The sequence below is a fragment of the Drosophila pseudoobscura genome, chromosome X, assembly GCF_009870125.1.
Source record: "Drosophila pseudoobscura strain MV-25-SWS-2005 chromosome X, UCI_Dpse_MV25, whole genome shotgun sequence".
NCBI classification, from domain to species: Eukaryota; Metazoa; Arthropoda; class Insecta; order Diptera; family Drosophilidae; genus Drosophila; species Drosophila pseudoobscura.
In genome coordinates, this window is record NC_046683.1 from 9587992 (window position 1) to 9607601 (window position 19610).

At 46.8% G+C, this 19610-nt stretch overlaps 3 protein-coding genes across 4 annotated transcripts; 2 read left to right on the forward strand and 1 right to left on the reverse strand.

Annotated features, from left to right (window-relative positions):
- Positions 1–5063: 5063 nt before the first annotated feature.
- On the forward strand, positions 5064–8412 carry Fbxl4 (F box and leucine-rich-repeat gene 4). Its single transcript, XM_001354984.4, has 9 exons — positions 5064–5971; positions 6060–6153; positions 6229–6436; positions 6510–7133; positions 7191–7300; positions 7362–7692; positions 7752–7943; positions 8007–8076; positions 8147–8412. The coding sequence occupies exons 1-9, from the start codon at positions 5648–5650 to the stop codon at positions 8219–8221; spliced, it is 2028 nt and encodes a 675-aa protein (XP_001355020.3). The 5' UTR covers positions 5064–5647; the 3' UTR covers positions 8222–8412.
- Positions 8413–8918: 506 nt separating this feature from the next.
- LOC6901629 (inositol polyphosphate-4-phosphatase type I A) lies at positions 8919–14753 on the forward strand. Of its 2 annotated transcripts, none has more exons than XM_015186420.2 (9): positions 8919–9189; positions 9466–9590; positions 9827–9985; positions 10049–10324; positions 10911–11432; positions 11498–12047; positions 12115–13432; positions 13500–14233; positions 14294–14753. In XM_015186420.2, exons 2-9 carry the CDS (start codon positions 9473–9475, stop codon positions 14424–14426), a joined length of 3810 nt encoding a protein of 1269 aa, XP_015041906.2. In that variant the 5' UTR covers positions 8919–9189; positions 9466–9472; the 3' UTR covers positions 14427–14753. The 2 variants fall into 2 exon arrangements, with proteins under 2 accessions (XP_015041906.2, XP_015041907.2); XM_015186421.2 differs by lacking the exon at positions 8919–9189 and adding an exon at positions 9219–9319.
- Positions 14693–16338, reverse strand: mRpL38 (mitochondrial ribosomal protein L38). The gene is made up of 5 exons (XM_001354983.3): positions 16147–16338; positions 15928–16083; positions 15494–15854; positions 15133–15431; positions 14693–15070 (listed from the first exon to the last, which is right to left on the reverse strand). The coding sequence occupies exons 1-5, from the start codon at positions 16295–16297 to the stop codon at positions 14784–14786; spliced, it is 1254 nt and encodes a 417-aa protein (XP_001355019.1). The 5' UTR covers positions 16298–16338; the 3' UTR covers positions 14693–14783.
- Between the last annotated feature and the right edge of the window lie 3272 nt (positions 16339–19610).

Consider the following 19610-nt stretch of genomic DNA (forward strand, 5'->3'; position numbering starts at 1 on the left):
AAAACAAAACAAAAGAAAGGGAAGGAAAGGAAATAAAGCAGCATGAACCGACAAAAGAGAGCAGGAAAGAGCAGGAGATCAGGAGAGAAGGAGAAAGCGAAGCAAAGCAAAGCAAAGTCTTGGCTAAAAATAGAAGAAGGAGCAGAGCAGGAGAGCACAGGAACGGAGCAAACAATGCGAAAAGAGAAGTAAACGAAGAGCAAGGGGAAGTGAGAGAGAACGAGAGAGAGAGAGAGCGAGCGAGAGCGAGCGAGAAAGAGAGAGAGAGAGACAAGCAAAATGCTTGCGATGAAATTGTTTATAAAGGCTGCTATAAACACACTTTTTTTTTTGTTAACTATAAAAATACCAAGCAGAATAATTACTATATAATAAAAGCTAAAGAAAAGCTAATAATAACTGTAAATTAGTAAGTAGGGTGGCATCCAAAACACACACACACACATACACACACACACTGAGAAAAAAGCGAAGCGGAGAAACAGAAGTCGAACGATATTCCCAAGAGAAACGCGTGAGAGAGTTGACAATTTTTTCTTTGTATTACAAAATAGTAATGATAAATGATACACAGACACACGCAAGAAAAAAAAAAACACAACAAACAGCCCCTCTTCCCCCCCATAATGAAAAGAAAATAGAAAATTAGCATGGGCTAAAGCCCAACAGTATCGAAGGCGAATAAGCCGAAGAAGAAGAAGGTGAAAGGAAAGTGGAGAAGACATAAGAATACCAGAGCAAAAAGGAGGAGAGTAGACGGACAAGTGATTGCATTGTTTTTTGGGTTTTGTTTGTTTGTTCTACCATCAAACATTATCACATAACACACAGAACAGGACACCGCACGGCCCACACACACCGACGTCGTCGACATCGCAGACCGCAGACTGTTTTAATGCGCCTTAAACCCTAACATAACCTAACCTTATCGTAACCATATTTAACTTTTAAATCTATGGATTATATGCCTATTTTAAAATCTCCAACACACACACACACACACACAGCCCTTCGACCTTAATTAATGATTAATTGCCAAAATTGTGGATGTATAGGGTTTTCACCTTTCGCCTTTTTCGACCCACAAATCATATTCTTGTTTGTTTTGTATCAAAATCCGAAATGAATTTGATTTAATCGAGCAAATCCCACACTCGCACACGCACACACCATACACCACACACCATACACCTCTATAACCATCCATCCATTGATCCATCATATGCCATATACATATTGTATATAGAGATATCCCATCCTCCCGGCAGAACCGAAACAGAATCCGAAATCGAATGCAATTCCAAAAGAAGAACAACAAAAACAGTAAATACCGTTTCAAGAAAGGCAGGATAAGGAAACAACAACAAAATAGATACACAGATTAAATCCATTCTTAGTTTTTGTTGCTGTTTGGGAGTTTTACATGGGATGGGCCACAGAAAGAGGGGGAATGGGAAATCGGAGAGGGACAGAGAAGAAACCTTCAAGGCCACGGTAGACAGAAGATGAGGGGGCAAACCGGGGGTAACAGAAAGAAGGGAAAAAATCGAGAAAAGTGTGAACACGATCCGAAGTAAAAATAATACTTCTAATTAAATCATAAACTAATGTAATAGTTTTTATTAAAAAATTATATATATATGATACAAAACAAATTATATATATATATATGTATATATATATATATATATATAAATGTGTTTTTTTTTTTAATTTTAAACCGTATTTGTAATGCACTATGCGTAAAATTGTATTAAATATTAATATCCAAGGCATATTAATAGAATTATACTATATATAAAAGAAAAAAATTATATAAAAACAGCAAAAAAAAACAACAACAAAAAACTACCAAGCTAAATGTTTCAATAATATATAGATCTATATGTATGTAAAACCGATATGAGATCTGCCTAAAGCCAGACAAAAAAAAAATAATACCTACCCACATATATCCCCATGCTCGTTGAGTATCGGGTGTATAAACGCCCCCCCCCCCCCCCTCCCCACACACACACACACACACACACATACACATATGCGAACACAGTGAAAACTATGGAGAAGTGAGGTGGGAAAAAGAGAAAGCCTTTCTTTCCACGAAGTACATTTTTTGTTTGCCCAAAAGCAACGAAAGCGAAATAAAGGATGATATCCAAAAAGAGAGCTGAAAGAGAAAATTAGTTTTAAAAAGCGCTAAAGTGAATATGAAATATTGTGTGAGAGGAGAGAACAGAGGCGAAGGATAGCAGGGAGAGAAGCGAGGAGCAGCAAAACAGAACACAGAAAACGGAAAACCGAAAGCGGAAAGCCGAAAACAGAAGATGCTGCAACAAGAAGCGAAACAAAAACTCCCTAAAAAAACAAAGTATCAAAAAATGAATTGTAAATATTTATATAAATAATTTATGCCTAATTAAAATTAAAACTAAACGAGGAAAAGCTGAAAAAAGCAGAAGAAAACAAAAAAAAAACAAACAAAGAAACAATACGTAGACGAAGAAGAAGTTCTACAGAGAAGGTGGCAGAGAAGAAAGAGCAAGAGAAGCAGAATGAGAAAAAGAGAAGAAGCTGCAAAGGCAAAAACCAGAAATACCATTTCAGAACCGATTTGTATATGTAATGTACGTACTTTCCTTTAATTTTAGCCAATCAATCAGTTTGTAAGTCTTTTTTTTTGTTGCCCCAAATGCGATAACGATATGATGACTACTATATAATGGCCGATATTTGTTTCCGATTGTGTAAAACGATTGTGTTGGCATTAGCTTTTAGCTGATGATTGATGATTGATGACTGCATGCGTGTGAGTGTTGATTTTATTTGTAGAGACAGAGAGAGAGAGAGAGTGAGGAGAAGATCAGATGAGATGATGGAGGAGGAGGAGGAGGAGCAGGAGGGTAAGCAGGAGCTTGTGGAGTGGAAGAGAGCGCGAATCTATCTATATAATATATTTGTAAAATGCACATTTTTAAATTATAAATGATACATATTTAAAATGCGACTATTATTATTATTATTATGATTATTATTGCATATGGCGTACCATTATCATTATTTTTTATTACCACGGATCGACTCGACTCTTCTTCGACGGCTTCGATCCGTTCGAGGCCCGGCACACAGCCAATCCAGACACATACACACAACCCAGACACACACACACACTCACATAAACACAACAAAAGGAAGAAGCAAATGAGTAGCAGAGAGACGGAGAAACAGAACCAGAGAAACAAAATAAACAAGCAAAATGTTTGAAAAAATAGAACCTTAAAACAGATGTTTTTTTTTGTTTGAAATTTCCTTCCCCCTCGCCCCCGCCATGGTATATGGTATATATTTTTGAGTTTTTTGTTTTTTGCTTCGGACAGAAAGAGAAAAAGGCATAAGCTTAAAAAATTAAATACCTACTAAGTGTTTAAATAGTACTAAACGAATCAAAATAAATATACTTAAAGCAAAAGCAAAGACAAAGCAAAGGAAGGCAAAGGAAACGAAACGAAACGAAAGGAAAGCAGAGGTCGGGCGGGAGGCAGAGGGAACAAGGAAAAACGAGCAGGAGCAGCAGCAGCATCACTGGAGGAGAAACACGGGGGAAAGAATAGATAAAAGAAAACAGAAAACCAATTGAATTATTTGTTGAGTAATTTATTAAATAATAATTATGATAATAATTATATAAAGCAAACAAAAAAACAAAACAACTTTAATTGAACCGAAGAGAAGCGGAAAACAAAAGAGCAGAGAAACATGAAAAGCAAATAACAAAAAGCGAATATACATATATATGTATATATACACATGTATGCATATACATATATATATGGTATATTATATATAAAAAAATTATTTAATAGTTATGCTAAAAAATTATTTAAACGAAAAAATGAAAAGGAAGGGGAGATACGAAAGGAGAAAGAAGAATGCATTCAGAACAGGAACCCCTCCCCCAAAAGCCACCGCCACCGCTACCGCCACCGCCTCTGCTCCCTGCTTCCGGCTCCCATCCCACCCGAAAACTCCAACTCCCACCCTCGCCCACTCTCCCCCCTCCTCCCAATAACCACCACCGCCATACCACACCAGGACCCATGTGAATCGAAGGAAACTCAAAAATGTAGAGAAGGAGAGGGAGGGCAAGCAAAAGAAAGCGCGAAGGAAGGATGGTGTGTCGAGGCGGAAAACACGAGCAACTGAGAGAGAGAGAAAGAGAGAGCGGATGTGGAAGATACTAAATCAATAAGTAAAACATAAAAAAGTAATAAATTAATTAATTTCCCAACAAAAGAGAAAAGAAACGAAAACAAAAGAGAACAAAAAGCAAAAACCGAAAAAAATAACAAAAAAAAAAAAACAAAAGACGAAACATTGAAAATAAAAAAATACTAAAATGATTGTGAAACTCAGTGGTGGGTGGGAGCGGAAGGATTTCTTGGCGGGTTTTAATGGGCGACAGAAAGTACGAAAATATTGCATTCTTATTTAAAATTAACGAGGAACCACCGCTGGAACTAGTATGAGCGGCGCCACAAAGCGGAACTTCTAGAACCAGTGCAGGCGTCACCGTAAAACTAGTGACTCCGAACATCTAGAACAAGTGGGAGAACCAAAACTGATCCGCTCGCTCTACTTCGAAAGCTGTTCAGCTATCGCTTGATATCGTATAGGCGTGCTGTCAGAGCAGAGGAGGCGGCGGAAATACACATCGAAGGCCTTTTTTCATGGGCGGATTTACGGTATATTTTGAAAATGATAAGGTATCCGGTATCGATAGATCCGATAATAATACTGAAATCAATGAAAAAACAAGCAAAAACCCATTTAGAATATATTATTGAGTTGAAGGTTTATTTACGGTATATTAGTATGTAATGGTGTATCCATATTTTGACCACTTTCAAACTTCGGGCGCAGCTCTAGTGACTATAGTGTGACTATAGCTCTAGTATCTTATGGGCAGTGCTGTTGAACTTTGAAACTACGTAACGTTTTTTACATTCATATGTAGTTGACATGTAGCAAAATGTGTAGTTACCCACTTACGTTTCATTCCGTACACACTTACGTTTCATTCCGTGCACATTACGTTTTATGCTTTGACCTTTTTTTGTTTATAGTCAAAAAATTGTTAATAAAACCAGTTGTTACAAAATAAAAGCCTACCAATTGTTATTGTAGCAAAAGTCTTCACAAGCACAAACACTTCCAGGGAAGTGGCATAATTAGCGGCAAGCATATGGAAAAACAAGACTTTTGCCGCCTCCCGAAAACAACAGGAAATAAATTGCAAAGAGGACTTTGCAATTGGAATGTCTAATTGGATTATCAGCGAACAGCGACAAAGAGGAACACTACGACGTCTTTCCAATCACATTAAGGTCTGGCCCTGCAACGTGAACAAACTGGCCACAGCAGCCGTCTCAAGGGCAAGGACAGCGTATTTACAAGGACCGCGGCGCTAATTTCCCTTGGGCCATTCAGCTGGAGGCGCAACCTTGTGGAGCAGGAGGTGCCACGACGATTCTGGCTGGGTTATGCCCAACGTCTGCTCTGGAACGTTGAGGGAGAAAGACGGTCGCTGTCGCTGCTGTCGAACGATACGTTGAGACTGACCTTCGGCCAAGGCCTTCTGGCCAGTGCTACTATGTCCCTGCTGGCCCTCGCCCAAGCCTCCGCTTCCACCTCCACCTCCAGCTCTAGCGACACTGAACTCGATGCCCAGATCGATTTCTCGACCATGCTAATGCAGCGCCAGCGTGAGCTCAGTGGCTGGTTTGGTTGCGGCAGCAAAATGCAGCCAGACCAAGTGGAGGATCAAGGCTACTATCTCGAGCAGTTTGTCCTTGGCGTGCTGGATTTTAGCTCGCAATATGGCATCGAGTATAGCATTTCGTATACGGCGGCCAATGTGATTGGCAGGCCATCGAAATTCCCCAACTACGGCGACTACCCAGAGACCTTCACCATGGTGAGTGCCACCCGAATGCAACCCGTGTGTCACCCGCTGTGTGCCACACCCCTCAAGTGTGTTAACCGGCAAATGCTTCTCTCCACAGCGCACCTACGGTGACTGGTGGCAACTGGCACCATCTGCCACGCGAGAGATTCAGCCGCAGAATCTACCCAAATTGGCTACACACGATTACATTGGTAAGATCAGATCTCCTATCTCCTCCATTTAAGGCTTGGTGGCAGGTATAATATTTGGTTCTCTTCCTGCTGCAGTGGTCTACTTTGAGGACTATGTGGTGCCCACGGAGGTAGCCATTTTTGAGACATTCAATCCTGGGGCTGTGATACGCATCTGGGCTTATGGTTTGACCAAGCACTGGACCTGCCTCTGGGAGGCCTTGGACACCGATCTGACCGCACCAACGCCACGCAATTCGCGACGCTTTGCGCCGACGCTGAAAAAGACCACGATGATAACAAAGTAGGGCCTGAATCGTGTACCCAATTGTGGGCTTGGCATCCTCACTAACTCTCGATTCCTTTGACCCGAACAGAACGATACGCATTGATTTCAACCACAGCCGGCTCAATTACTACACGGAAATCGATGCCATCATGCTGTGCGGACGCACAGTCTCGGGTCGTCTTATTCAAAGCATTCTGGGGGAGCAGGCACGCGCCACCAAGTCCCTCTCGCCGCTTTCGAAGATGGCCAGTGGCCAGATGGCCGGATCCATCACCTGCAAGCTGCAGTCACTGGAATTCAAGCCGAACTTCAGGGAGAAAAGTGACACCAGCCTGCACGAATTCATCAGCAATGATCTTGGCAAATTTATGATGGACAACCGCCTCGAGGATCCTCTGGCCTCAGTCTCTGCCCCAGCCGCAGAGGCAGTGCCGCCTGGCATGTGTGTGACGGATCTGCCGTTTGAGATCATCTTAAAAATACTCAGCTACCTGGACCTTAAGTCACTGTTTCGCGTGGGGCGCGTGTCGCGCACCTTCTACGACATCTCGACGCATCCGCTGCTCTACGCCGAGCTCAACCTGAAGCCCTATTGGCTGGTGGCCAGCTCGGAGCTCCTGTGCACTCTGGCCCGCCGGGCCACCATGCTGCGCAAACTGGATCTCTCCTGGTGTGGTGGCTCCAACGAAATTTCACCCACCGAATTCAAAAAGTGAGTCCTTGCTTGTGGAGATGCATTAAAATCTTATTCTTATGGAATTGTTTACAGATTTCTGACCCAGCGAGGCGATAATCTTACCCACCTGCGGCTAAACTCTTGTAAATTTCTAAACGCCAGCTGCATTGAGAATGTTGGCATAGTCTGTGATAATCTGATTGGTATGTCGCTTGGATTTTCTCTTGGGTCTGGTCTCATTGGTTTTGTATGTTCTTTTGTCAGAGTTGAGCCTGCGTAATTGTGCCACTGATCCGCCGCTATTGAACTTCTCCTGTCTGGCAAATCTTAAGAACCTGGAGCGTCTTGATCTCTTCCAAACGGCCTTCGATACAGAGCTGCTGCTCAGCATGCTCGAGGGCAATCGCAAGCTTAAGCATCTGAATCTAGCCTTCTGCGGTGTGTCGGTGAATATGGACGATGTGGCCGATCACCTGGCCACGTACAACACACAGCTTGTATCGCTGGATCTGTGGAAGGCGCACTTTCTGTCGGCCCGAGGACTTTTAGCCATATCTCGCTGTTCTCAGTTGGAGGAGCTCGATCTGGGCTGGTGGTATGTTCTAATGCTTTCGGCATTACTTATGCATCTGTTCATGTGTATTCTGCTTATAGCCTGCGTGAGGCATCCCTGGGAGATGGCTTGTTTCAGTTGCTGTCCAACTGTCCCAAGCTGAGGAAGCTATTTCTGTCGGCGGTGCGGGGCACGACTGAGCGGGATCTCATACACATTGCCACGCTGGGCAAAAACCTGGAGCAATTGGATCTCATGGGGATACTGAATATAACGCACGAACGTATCTACGAGTGGGTTTCATACTCTCGATTCGCCACGAGCACAAATACCAACTGCAGCTTTATTTCTTTCAGCATTCTGGTTCATTGCCCCAAGCTGCAGCTGTTGGATCTGAGTTTTTGCGAAAACATTATGGAGCGTGAGGTAGGGAGCTTAATACCTGAACTTCCATCCTTCCCAAACTATTTAATTAATTAATTTCTTTGTTTCGCAGTTCGATGTACTGGCGGAATGGTCGAGACAGTTTAAGGTAGATATCAAGAGCAGCCGCATTTTCGATACTAGATAGGTGATCGCAGGAAACGAGAGTGTAGCCACCATGGCCATATCTTGTAGCTATTATAAATAATGGATGTGCACTTTGTATGTGTGTGCGGCACTCTCTCTTTTCCGTTCCTAGTAAAATTGTACCTTTTAATATTGTTTAAAACAAAAAACAAAACAAACCTGTGGGAAATTTTATAAAATCCTTCAACTGCATTCAACAATGTGCTCTGACTATTTAATATTTATTAGAACATGGAACGAAAAGTTAAGGTTCGATTAAGTTGAGCGCAACTATAACGGTTTTTTTTTGCTGTTTTGTTGGTATCGATTTTATCGATATTAGGAGTAGGTTTTTCAGTAAAACCAACAATAATATATCCATCGGTATATTCCTGAGGGTCAGACCGTGAAGAAAAGACACACTGTTCGCAGCAAAAATTTTAAAACTTTATCTCGCTAAGTTATTTTTTCATCGATATTTTTGCAAAAAATGAGTCGTAATTTTGAATGGGCCATAAAAGAGGGTATGCACAACTGGCAAAAACAGCCAAGGCAAACTGCAAGCTTCGTACGAACCTCACCTCGCGAGTGAGGAGAACATACCTTGAAGGCAGAATCGGCTTCTCGTCTGCAAGGTATATTAGGCAAATGGGGTGGATTTCTTCTTGCATGCGTTTGCATTTTCTGCACCGTTTTGGCTGTTGTACATACCCTCTTTTTCCTCCCATTATGTATCAAATGAGTAGTTACCGTGTAGTAAGGGTGTAGTTCTTGTGGAGAATTTTGGAAAATGAAGACAAAACGCAGCTCGTTAATCTAAAGTTTATCAATATATTAGTCCAATAAATAGTAAAAATAACCTAAATTAGAAGATATTGACTGGCAATCGGATGACTCAGTACATTAACCGAGAGCAGGAGCCGACGTCGACGCCGCCAGCTGTGCAGCCTACGGCAGCAATAACAACAAAAGGCAGAGAGAGGAGAGGAGGTGTGTATGTGTACCATTTGCTGCTTTAGCCCACTGCCCACCCAACGTCCTCGCCCATCTTGCGCGCATCCCCGACCCGCCCCACCACGCATCTTCACTCCAGTGGGCACACGTACACTTTCTTGAGCGTGTAATTTGGTTAAATTATTAATTCGCTTACCCCCCACATACGACCGTGGGCCCTTGCCCCAACGCCGCTCGTACAGTGGGGCGTGCCGGGAATTTGCTTGCCGTTTGAGCTTCCGTTCAATCGTTTCCCCATATTTGCCTTTACAGTGTCGCCATGCGCTTTAACAAGTCGGAGCTGAACGCCTTGGCCACAAGTCCGGCAACCAAGTTCGACAAGGAGGGCCTGCTCATCGTTACGGATCGCCAGGAGGGATTCCTGTGGCGCAGTGAAGGTATGTGTACATGCCAGAGGTAGCGCAGCAGATAAGCGGTTAATCACCCAAAACGTATCCCACGTATTTTTAGCCCTGATCACATGCCATGCACATGCACATGCAAATGCAAATGCTCATGCCATACACACTGACACTGACACAGACACACACCCATGCACACTGCTGGACCGATAAGTCCAAGTCCTGTCCAAGCACTCTGCTTATATGCACAATTCCATTCTCCCTTCCCACAGTCAGAGTCGAACGCTGGTGCAAGCTGCGCGGCAATCTGCTGTTTTGCCTAAAGGACAAGGATCCAAAATCCCCAGTATCGGGTGTCCTGGTTCTGGAGAACTGTCGAGCCCGCATTCAGAATGAAGACTGCGACCTGGAGGGCTATATATTCGATTTAGGTGAGTGATGCTTGCTACGTGCGGCCTATGTGAATTCTCTTTCTAATCTGTTGTGCATTATAGACTTCAAAGACAGTCCAACGGAGCGCTTCATCAGCTACTCGTCGGCCGAGCGCCTGGCCTGGGTATACAGCATTGAGCAGGCGTCCAACGAGACGCTGAATCTGCTGATCAACCAGCTGAAGGAGCAGATTGTGGTCAAGAGCAGGCAGCTACCTCTGGCCATGGGCAATAATATTGATTTGGGTGTGCCAGTGCCACCCGCAACGATCCAGCAGCATCAGCAGCAGGAGACAGCGGGGGACTCTCCTCCCGTGGAAGTAGCACCGCCCTTTGAAGGTGATCTTATACAGTTCTAACAAAAACAAAACAAAAGAAGAGAAACAAACCAAATAATGTGGATGTGGATGTGGATGTTGTTATTGTTTATGTTTCAGTTTGTTTTTTTAGTTAACAAAATTCGCTCTGTGTCTCTCACTCGCACTGGCCCACTCTCTCGCACTCGCTCTCTCCATCCCTCTCTCTTTGAAACAGAGAGCTGTATCCTACTCACTCGCACTCACACTCGCAATCGCACACATAAATCTCATTTGCATTTCCGTTACGCAAACACAAACACACGAAAGAAAGCCCATCGTCATTCCATTCCATTCCATTCCAAGACCATGTCGCTTCCATTGTATATATCTTTGTATAACTGTATTTGTAAATTTAACGGGCGATTGGTGGTTGGGTTGCAAGGAGATCGATCTCGCACTGGAAATGGGTTTTATTCTTGGAATAAAATTGAATTTTATTTTTGAATTTAAAACGGAAACGGAGTTTGTTTTTTTTTTTGTTTTTCGTTTTCTTTTCGTTTTGTTTCTGATTCCAAGCGTTCCAGTCTGCTCGGCTCTGATCTGTTCTGATCTGCTTCTCCTTCCAGAACTGGACCTCTCGGAGCTGCCCATCTGCGAGACGGCCTTGTCCTGTGATAGCCTGCCGGTAGACACCTTCGGGCGTGATCCCAATCCGCGTGTTGTCTGCTCGGTGCTGCAGCCAGGGGAGGATTGCCTCTGGCGCGAGCATGCCCGCACGGAGCTCCAGGAGGGTACACGCACGCCGCAGTTCCTGGCCACGATGCGCTTCCAGCGCAGCGCCGGGTTCACTGCCTCCACGCGTCTGCGTTTCAGTGTCCACGATGTGCGCGAGCGCATGACGCTGACATCGGTGCCCCTGGGCCATGCCGAGGTGGCCCTGGGCGTCATACAGGACACCACGCGACTGCGTCTGCCCGTGGGTTCGCCGCGTGGGGAATGCGGCTTCATTACTCTTGTTTCCTGGTCACCGGAGGCAGCCGTGGAACCGGGCCAAGCGGCGGGCAACGGCTTGGCGCCGCCTCCCCGTTCCAGCACACAACTCTTCGAAACGGCTGCAGGGAGCAGCGGCAGCGGGAGCGGCAGGAGAGGTAAGTGCTTAACGAACCGAAGGACATGTCGCCAGAGATTTATGCACCTTTCTCTGGTCCACCAGCCCATCGTCGCACTCAATCGCTGCCACCGAAGCTTGGCGTGCGCCTGTTTGTGCCGCAGCAATGCGGCCTGCAGAAGGTCTGCGCCAAGCCCCGCTTGCACACATATCGATTGCATTCCTCGCTGGGAGCGGACATCAGCGTGCAGGAGACGCTGCTGGAGTCGCGTCTGTGCTGCGTGCTGCCCCAGCAGCTGCTTTCCATTTGGATACAGCGCGAAAAGGAGCTGCTGCAGGAGATCTCAGGCATGGGCGAGCTGAGCGGCGAGTGGCGATGGCGCCAGATGAATCTGCTCGAAGAGCATTTGCGCCTGCTTAAGGACTACTCGCAGGCCAAGCAGAATATCCAGCAGTTGGCCCGCGATGGGGTCTTCTTCAAACGGTCGTCGGTGAAGACGGACGAGTCGCTGGAGTTTCTGCCCGTCAATCTGCACGTGCAACGAATGTGGGCCCAGAACGACACCCTGCAGCGGCGCGGGTTCCTAGACATAGTGACGGTGGGCGCCTTCACGCGACACGATGCCAAGGGTCGACAGTGCGGCGGATTGATCAAGTGAGAGATTGCATCGCAGTGGATTCTCGAAGGAGCTACTAACCATATCCCTTTGTTTTGTTGGCAGACTCCTGCAGGAGAGCAAGTCGTGGAAGTTGGAGCAGAGCAATGCCTGCAAGGTGCAGGCAGCCAACGATGCCGTCCAAGCCACCAAGCAGCTGCGCAAGGAGATCGTCGAACTGATGTCCCAGCTCCTGCAGCTGGCCAGCCGCCGCTGCGTCACCGACATGATGCCGCTGTGCGACCAGATGGTGTCCAAGACCCGCACCTTGCTGAACATCTGGGAGCCGAGCATTGTCAAGGAGGCGGTGGACTTTATCGAACAGCATCGCATCATCGAGGAGCCGGAGAATGTACTGATGGAACCAATGTCCCCATTCCGAAAGATAACCCAACAGCTGACGGCCCTGGAATTGAAGTCCCCAGAGCTGGAGGACTTTGCCACGCCGGTGGTGGCCCCGCCTGATCTGTGGCCCCGGGGCCAACCGCCGCTGATGCGCTCCAATAGCTGGCATCCGAGCAACAGCTCGCCCTCCAGCTCCCTGGACATTCGTGCCATTGACTCGCTGCAGCACGTGGTCAAGTGCTACAACGAGCATCTGCGTAGCCTAGAGCAGGGCGCGGATGGACTGCGTACTGAAAAGGATGCCCTGGCCGAGGCGGAGGCCACATATCAGTCGCTGCCACTGGCCTGGCATGCCCAGCCACAGCCACTTCAACATCCCCATCTACAGCCCGAACCGACTCCCATTCCCGCTGCACTGCAGCTGATCGATCTGGATGAGATGAGGGGCACAGTCCACAATCCACAGCCGCCCGCAGGATTCCTCGACACCAAGCTGATGAGCTCCTCGCCCTCGGCCAACTATTACCGGCCCACGGAGGAGCCCGAGCCCCTGGATCTCACCCAGCTGAACATCGAGGCGAGTGTGATGTGCCTGGAGTGCAAGCTGAAGTTCTTCTGTGGCCGTCGCGACAGCCCGGCCATCCGACTGCGTCATCCCAAGCCGCCGATGAAGCGCGAGGGCTTTGCCGTAGCCCCACAGCAGCAGCAGGCGCCGGCACCCGATGTGATTTCGGCACCCGAAAAGCCCACACCGAAGATGGAACTGGACCTCAAGCCCCTGCCAGCAGCAGCAGCAGGATCCTCAGGTTCGGCTGCCGTCAAGAAGGGCAACAAATTCACAGACGGATTGGACCTATCGCTGACCACAGACTGGGCCGCCGAGCTGCGTCCCAGCATGCGCAAGCTGCGGCATGCCATGGACAGGCTGCTGAAGACAGCCCGCCTGATGCACTCGGTCCAACGGCTGCAGCAGGATGTGCGCTGCAATCGTCTGCAGGCGAGCATCATGTATCGCCGCGATGTCTGCTTCTCTCAGGCGGTAAGAGTGGGGATCCACCGCCAAATGGGAATTTATAGTAAAGTAATCCTTGCTCTCTCTCCCACAGCTGACGGCTCTGGTTAGCTCTTTGATGCTGCGCCTTTGGGGCAGCGAGCTGGACATGGCCTATCTGGTGATGCTCAGGGATCTGGGGCCGCTGGCCTACTTTGAGGGCCTGTTGACGCTCTTTGGCAACGAGGCGGACATGTGGAGCGACATGTGCATTGCCATCGAGGATCTGTCGGCCGTCAGCTTTCAGCTGGTGCGCGCTCAGGGCGAGGCCACGCTGGCGCCGATGCCACGCATCACAGGATCGCGTCAGGCTCTGGAAGTGCAGCTGCCAGTGCCAGAGCACTCGCTGCCCGGCAACGGCACCTCCATTTCGTTCAAGATCACGCCCGTATTCTTCAACATCGGCATCAATGGCAAGGCCACCTATGCCGAGACGGTGGGCCAGACCCGGGAGCAGCATCGCTCCAATTGGGACAACTATCTGAGGCTCAGCCAGTACTACGGGCGGTATCGCAAGCTGGGCCTAGGCTCTGTGGACGCTGGCGAGTCCCTGCAGTCACTGCTGGGCTTCATGGAGCAGCAGCTTCGCGCGAATCTCTCCAAGAATGTAAAGATTCTCCATTTGGCCGAGGATGCCTGCCGTCTGATGGATGGCCTGCGTTTCACCTCCTGCAAGAGTGCCAAGGATCGCACCGGGATGGCCGTCACCCTGGAGCAGTGTCGAGTGCTGGTACGTGAATTTCAGCTGCCGGCCAAGCACGTGCCCTACGCCCTGAGCACCATGAGAAGGTAAGTCCTGCCCTGAAACTTGCTTAAATTAAATTATATTCCGTTTGTTATTTGGTCCAGCGAGGGCACACGAATGGACAACGTCCTGAAGAATATTGGCACACGCAAGTATGCTTTCCATTGGACGCAGGTGCCCTTTCTGCCGGCCATGTATAGGCCGCCAGTTGGCAGCTATGGCAAGGCTCAGACCTAGTCCACTGGAACTGGACAGACGCCAACGTATAGAAAAAACTGTGCCAAAAAAATCGAAAAAAACTAAATTTTAACCGACAATTAACAAAACCAATTCTTGAAAAGGAAACTAATTAAATTAGCACATTCGACAGACAATTGTTAAACGCATCACACGATTCCCCCCTTACCCCTTAACCAATACCCCAGTCGACGTATTTATTTAGAATCTAGAATCCCAATCCCCTACGTAGTTGGTAGACGCGAAAAGAAGGGAAGGCAACCGTGTACTTTATCGACTCATGTACTTCCAGTAAATAAAAGAAAGCGAACTTGTTAACAAATATAACACTTAAAAAAAGCAGATTGGAGCTTCCTTCTAGTAATCCTGTATGCGGCCAGTGCCCAGTCGCTGTTTGCGTATCTCTGTCTTCAGCCAGGAGGGCACATCCTTGATGGGATGGGCATTGGGAAAGCGTAGCGGCTTGGCGGGCCCATCGAAGGGATGCGACTTGGCCAGCTTGCGCTGCAGGTATTCCTTGTTCAGCTGCTTCTCGTCCCGATGCTTGTCCATGTACAGATTGAAGGGCTGTTTCAGTGGAAAGAATTTCTGATCAGCAAGATACGGTTTGGGGAAATCGTACTCATAGACAGGCTCTTTTAGATCTGCAGTAAAAGAATCCATTATAAACCAAATGCAGGAGTAGAATCTCTGTGTAAGAACGCACTCAAAACATCGTGATAGAACTCCGTCAGCGACTCATCCCAGTTGGTTTGATAGAAGGCCAGCCCTGCCGGCGTCAACTGCTCCTGATGCTGGCGATAAAACTCCAGCGTGCTGAATGTGCGCTTCTCCAAATTGCTATAATCCGAGGAGGCCAGCTGGTAAGAGCCAAGATCCATGGCAGCCTGCTGCTTGTACAGCACAAAGACCATGCGCTGATAGCCGACGCCTTTGGGCGGAAACGGTGGCAGATATTCAGCTAGAACCTGACCTTCGCTCACCCTGCCATTGGGTATATTGGCACTGCAAGGCAGAAGAGGACCATCAATTGGGAAACCATGTCAGATAAGGCTCTGGATACCTACATGAACCAATGCAGACACTCCGCTGAAGGATTGGTGTAATGGGCATCTGGATTGGTGGCCAACAACGTCCAGTAGCTATCCTGCCCCGCCGCCGACTTCCCCGTAATGGGATCCATTTGACCATCGAAGCTCACGAGTGGCTGCTTGGCCGCCTCCGCGGGCTTGATCACATTGCCATTGTAGACCGGTGTGAGGGTGTCGCCGCCCAGCTCGTAGCTTATGCTGAGTGGCACGCGGGGCACAAAGTAGGCGCTGCCATACAGATGCTCAAAGATGCCATAATGATCTGCGAGCAGGCGTAGATCGTGCTGGCCGGTCGTCTGCACATATGTCTGCTGCACTTTGTCCAGATCGATGATCACTGCAGGAGACGGTGCGGCACGGCATAAATGACAGGTACACATAAGGATCTAGTGGTGCTGGATGCTACTTACGCTTTTGGCTGCGTGCCAGTTGCTCCAGTTGTTTGTTGGCCCGCTGCGTCTTTAGATGCTCCAGGCGGGTCTTTAGCTGGGCCGAGCGCGATTCCTTGAGCTGTGGAAACCCAATGTTGATGCGGGCCACCACCTCAGGATCAGTCACAGTCTCCTCTGTGGGTGGGGAAAGTGGGTTTTTTAGCGCGATTACATCAACAAATCAGGAAAAGGGCTTACCCCGCAAACGTTGTTCCAGCGTACGGGCCACGCCGGGCGGCTTGCCACGCAGCCTATGGCCCTGGCGCGTGCTAATGAGCACAACCGTGGCGGGTGTTCCTCGCAATCCATGGTTAAGACCGCTTTTCATTAACAAATTACTAAAAGACATTGTGTGTTTTATAAGTTTTGTAAGAAAGTGTGACCGCGGAATTATCGATAAAATATACCGTCCGACCCTCAGAAATATACCGAAACATACCGCCTCATTTTCAAAATATACTGTAAATTTACTGACGAATTCAAGTTCTGTTATACATATTCCTCGTTTTTGATATTCCGTGGAATATTACTAGCTATGCTATATAGATCTCTCAGTCCAATCTTCTGAAGGCTATATCTCAGACAAATGAGGCCAGATCGGTGATCGGTCAACTCTCCCAGGATCGTGAGGGTCCGGACTGTCGAACGTCATCAAAATCTCGACTACGAAAATGAGGCCGATTTTTGGCAATTTTAATGATGTAACCATCATGATTTTTTGCGAAAATCGTGAAAAATGGATGTCCGTTTTTCCGATGGCAGTCGATTGGCAGGACTCGCCCGATCACGGAAAGGCATGCCACGCCCCGATAGGTCCATAAATAGTCGAGATATAGCCAAAGAGAATATGAAAAAATCGGCAAGTTGAGGATTGTTGTTGCACCATAACAAAAATCGGTAGATTTTTGTTGTAGAACACTTAACAACAACAAACGACTACAACAAGCCAGGTTTGTTTTATTGTTTTCTCCGCTATTTGTGGCCCGATCAGTATGATGGCTTCCTGTGATCGAATAAGTGCACCCGATCTAATGGAGCCCTTATCACGGATCCAGAATATTTTTCCCAATCAAACATAATAGTATTTATCTATTTATTTTATTATTCGACAACGGAACCAGCATAATCCTTATCTAACTTATTTCTATCTTAAATAATAAAGATTTGAGCAGCTATGGTCCTTCCATCCCAAAGGGAGGAGAAATGCACGACGCGAAATCTGCGAACTTTCTTTATTAGATCCCAGGCTCTTCGGCTCTAAGCCAGTCTGACGCCCATTCATACACCGCCGAATCAAACGATGGGCTACAGCTTCAAAGCGGGTAAGTGAATCAGTGTACAATTGTGGACATATTTTAAAATATATCTTGATTCACAGAGGGCTTATGTACCCTTCGCTTTGCCACAAACCGAGTCGTATCCGACTTTCCCCGCCAAAAGGAGTCCTATCCAAGCATTGCTGAGGCCTATGCGAGATAGACCGAGTCCGATCCCAGCCAGACAGAATCGTATCCCAGCAGGACAGATGGGCAACCCCTGCAAGATCCGAACGTAAGAAGCCATCGTCATCCTTCGAACTGGCCATCGACAACAAGGGAGAGGGTACGCGAGCTACTAGATTTTAGAAAGATATCGTTGTTGTTACGTTTAAGATAGATACAAATGTTTTCCACTTGTTGACTTATTTGTACTAAGCTAAGTTTTGATCAATAAAGTTATTGAAAAACATCCTTGCTGTATTCTGTATTGGGGAAACCATACCGATTACAAAAAGGCGGGGCACGCCCAGATCGGTTCACAAACAGCGAAGAAAACAAAATTTTTTGATTGATCCTTAATAAGGACTCCATCAAAACAGGGACATTTTTTCAATCACAGATAGCCATCGCACGCCCAGATCAACCCACAAACAGCCCAGAAAACTAAATATGTATAGTTGGAGTTGTTGAAGTCCTTGCCGAAGGATCAAGGAAATTTTTCTGATCACGGTGGGCCATGGCACCTTCCGCTCAGGCCACAAATAAGGGAGAAAACAAGATATATGTTTCTGGAGAAAATATCCTTGATCCTTAGTCCTTGATAAGGACTGCATTACATCATGGATGCTTCCCCGAGCACAGGAAGCCGTCTAATGTCCCGATCGGGCCACAAATAACGGAGAAAACCAAACTGGCTTGTAACTGGCTTTGCAAATGTAGTTCAAGAAATCACAGATAGGGGCGCTACCGCAAACGAAAAAAAAACTCGCGTAAAATGGCTGGGATACCAGGCCAACAGAAATCAGCAGAAGGTAACTGTAGCAAATGCAAAAAATATTGTTGCATACTTTTGGGGGCCCGCAAATTTTAAAAAATTCATCTACCTTCTGCTGATTTCTGTTCGCCTGGTATCCCAGCCATTTGACGCAAGTTTTCTTTTTGTGTACAGTGGCGCCCCTATCGGTGATATCTTGAACTACATTTTCAAAGCCCGTTACGAGCCTGTTTTGTTTTCTCCGTTATTTGTGGCCCGATCGGGACATGCGACGGCTTCGTGTGTTCGGAATGACATCCTCGATTTGATGGAGTCCCTATCAAGGACCAAGGATCAAGGATATTTTCTCCAGACATAAATATCTTGTTTCTCCCATATTTGTGTCCTGATCGGAAGGTGCCATGGCCCCACGTGATCAGACAAATGTCCTTGATCCTTCGGTAAGGACTCCAACGACCCTAACAATACATATTTAGTTTTCTCGGCTATTTGGGGCCCGATCGGGACGTGCGACAGCTTCCTGTGTTCGGAAGAACATCCTTGATGTAATGTAGTCCTTATCAAGGACCAAGGATCAAGGATATTTTCTCCAGACATTTATATCTTGTTTTCTCCCTTATTTGTGGCCTGAGCGGAAGGTGCCATGGCCCACCGGGATCAGAAAAATATCCTTGATCCTTCGGCAAGGACTTCAACAACTCCAACTATACATATTTAGTTTTCTGGGCTGTTTGTGGGTTGATCTGGGCGTGCGATAGCTATCTGTGATTGAAAAAATGTCCCTGTTTTGATGGAGTCCTTATTAAGGATCAAGGACCTCTTCCCCAATCAAAAAATTTTGTTTTCTTCGCTGTTTGTGAACCGATCTGGGCGTGCCCCGCCTTTTTGTAATCGGTATGGTTTCCCCAATACAGAATACAGCAAGGATGTTTTTCAATAACTTTATTGATCAAAACTTAGCTTAGTACAAATAAGTCAACAAGTGGAAAACATTTGTATCTATCTTAAACGTAACAACAACGATATCTTTCTAAAATCTAGTAGCTCGCGTACCCTCTCCCTTGTTGTCGATGGCCAGTTCGAAGGATGACGATGGCTTCTTACGTTCGGATCTTGCAGGGGTTGCCCATCTGTCCTGCTGGGATACGATTCTGTCTGGCTGGGATCGGACTCGGTCTATCTCGCATAGGCCTCAGCAATGCTTGGATAGGACTCCTTTTGGCGGGGAAAGTCGGATACGACTCGGTTTGTGGCAAAGCGAAGGGTACATAAGCCCTCTGTGAATCAAGATATATTTTAAAATATGTCCACAATTGTACACTGATTCACTTACCCGCTTTGAAGCTGTAGCCCATCGTTTGATTCGGCGGTGTATGAATGGGCGTCAGACTGGCTTAGAGCCGAAGAGC

What these genes read in the sequence shown, in the direction of transcription:
- Fbxl4 (XM_001354984.4), top strand. Translation starts at nt 5,648, where the DNA reads ATGTCCCTGCTGGCCCTCGCCCAAGCCTCCGCTTCCACCTCCACCTCC. An exon ending in AAGACCACGATGATAACAAA is followed by an intron (nt 6,437 to 6,509) that starts GTAGGGCCTGAA and finishes TGACCCGAACAG; the next exon opens with AACGATACGCATTGATTTCA. An exon ending in AGTCTGTGATAATCTGATTG is followed by an intron (nt 7,301 to 7,361) that starts GTATGTCGCTTG and finishes TTCTTTTGTCAG; the next exon opens with AGTTGAGCCTGCGTAATTGT.
- LOC6901629 (XM_015186420.2), top strand. Translation starts at nt 9,473, where the DNA reads ATGCGCTTTAACAAGTCGGAGCTGAACGCCTTGGCCACAAGTCCGGCA. An exon ending in CAGTGCGGCGGATTGATCAA is followed by an intron (nt 12,048 to 12,114) that starts GTGAGAGATTGC and finishes TTTTGTTGGCAG; the next exon opens with ACTCCTGCAGGAGAGCAAGT. An exon ending in ATGTCTGCTTCTCTCAGGCG is followed by an intron (nt 13,433 to 13,499) that starts GTAAGAGTGGGG and finishes TCTCTCCCACAG; the next exon opens with CTGACGGCTCTGGTTAGCTC.
- mRpL38 (XM_001354983.3), bottom strand. Translation starts at nt 16,297, where the DNA reads ATGTCTTTTAGTAATTTGTTAATGAAAAGCGGTCTTAACCATGGATTG. An exon ending in ACTGGCACGCAGCCAAAAGC is followed by an intron (nt 15,855 to 15,927) that starts GTAAGTAGCATC and finishes CGTCTCCTGCAG; the next exon opens with TGATCATCGATCTGGACAAA. An exon ending in GAGTGTCTGCATTGGTTCAT is followed by an intron (nt 15,432 to 15,493) that starts GTAGGTATCCAG and finishes TCTGCCTTGCAG; the next exon opens with TGCCAATATACCCAATGGCA.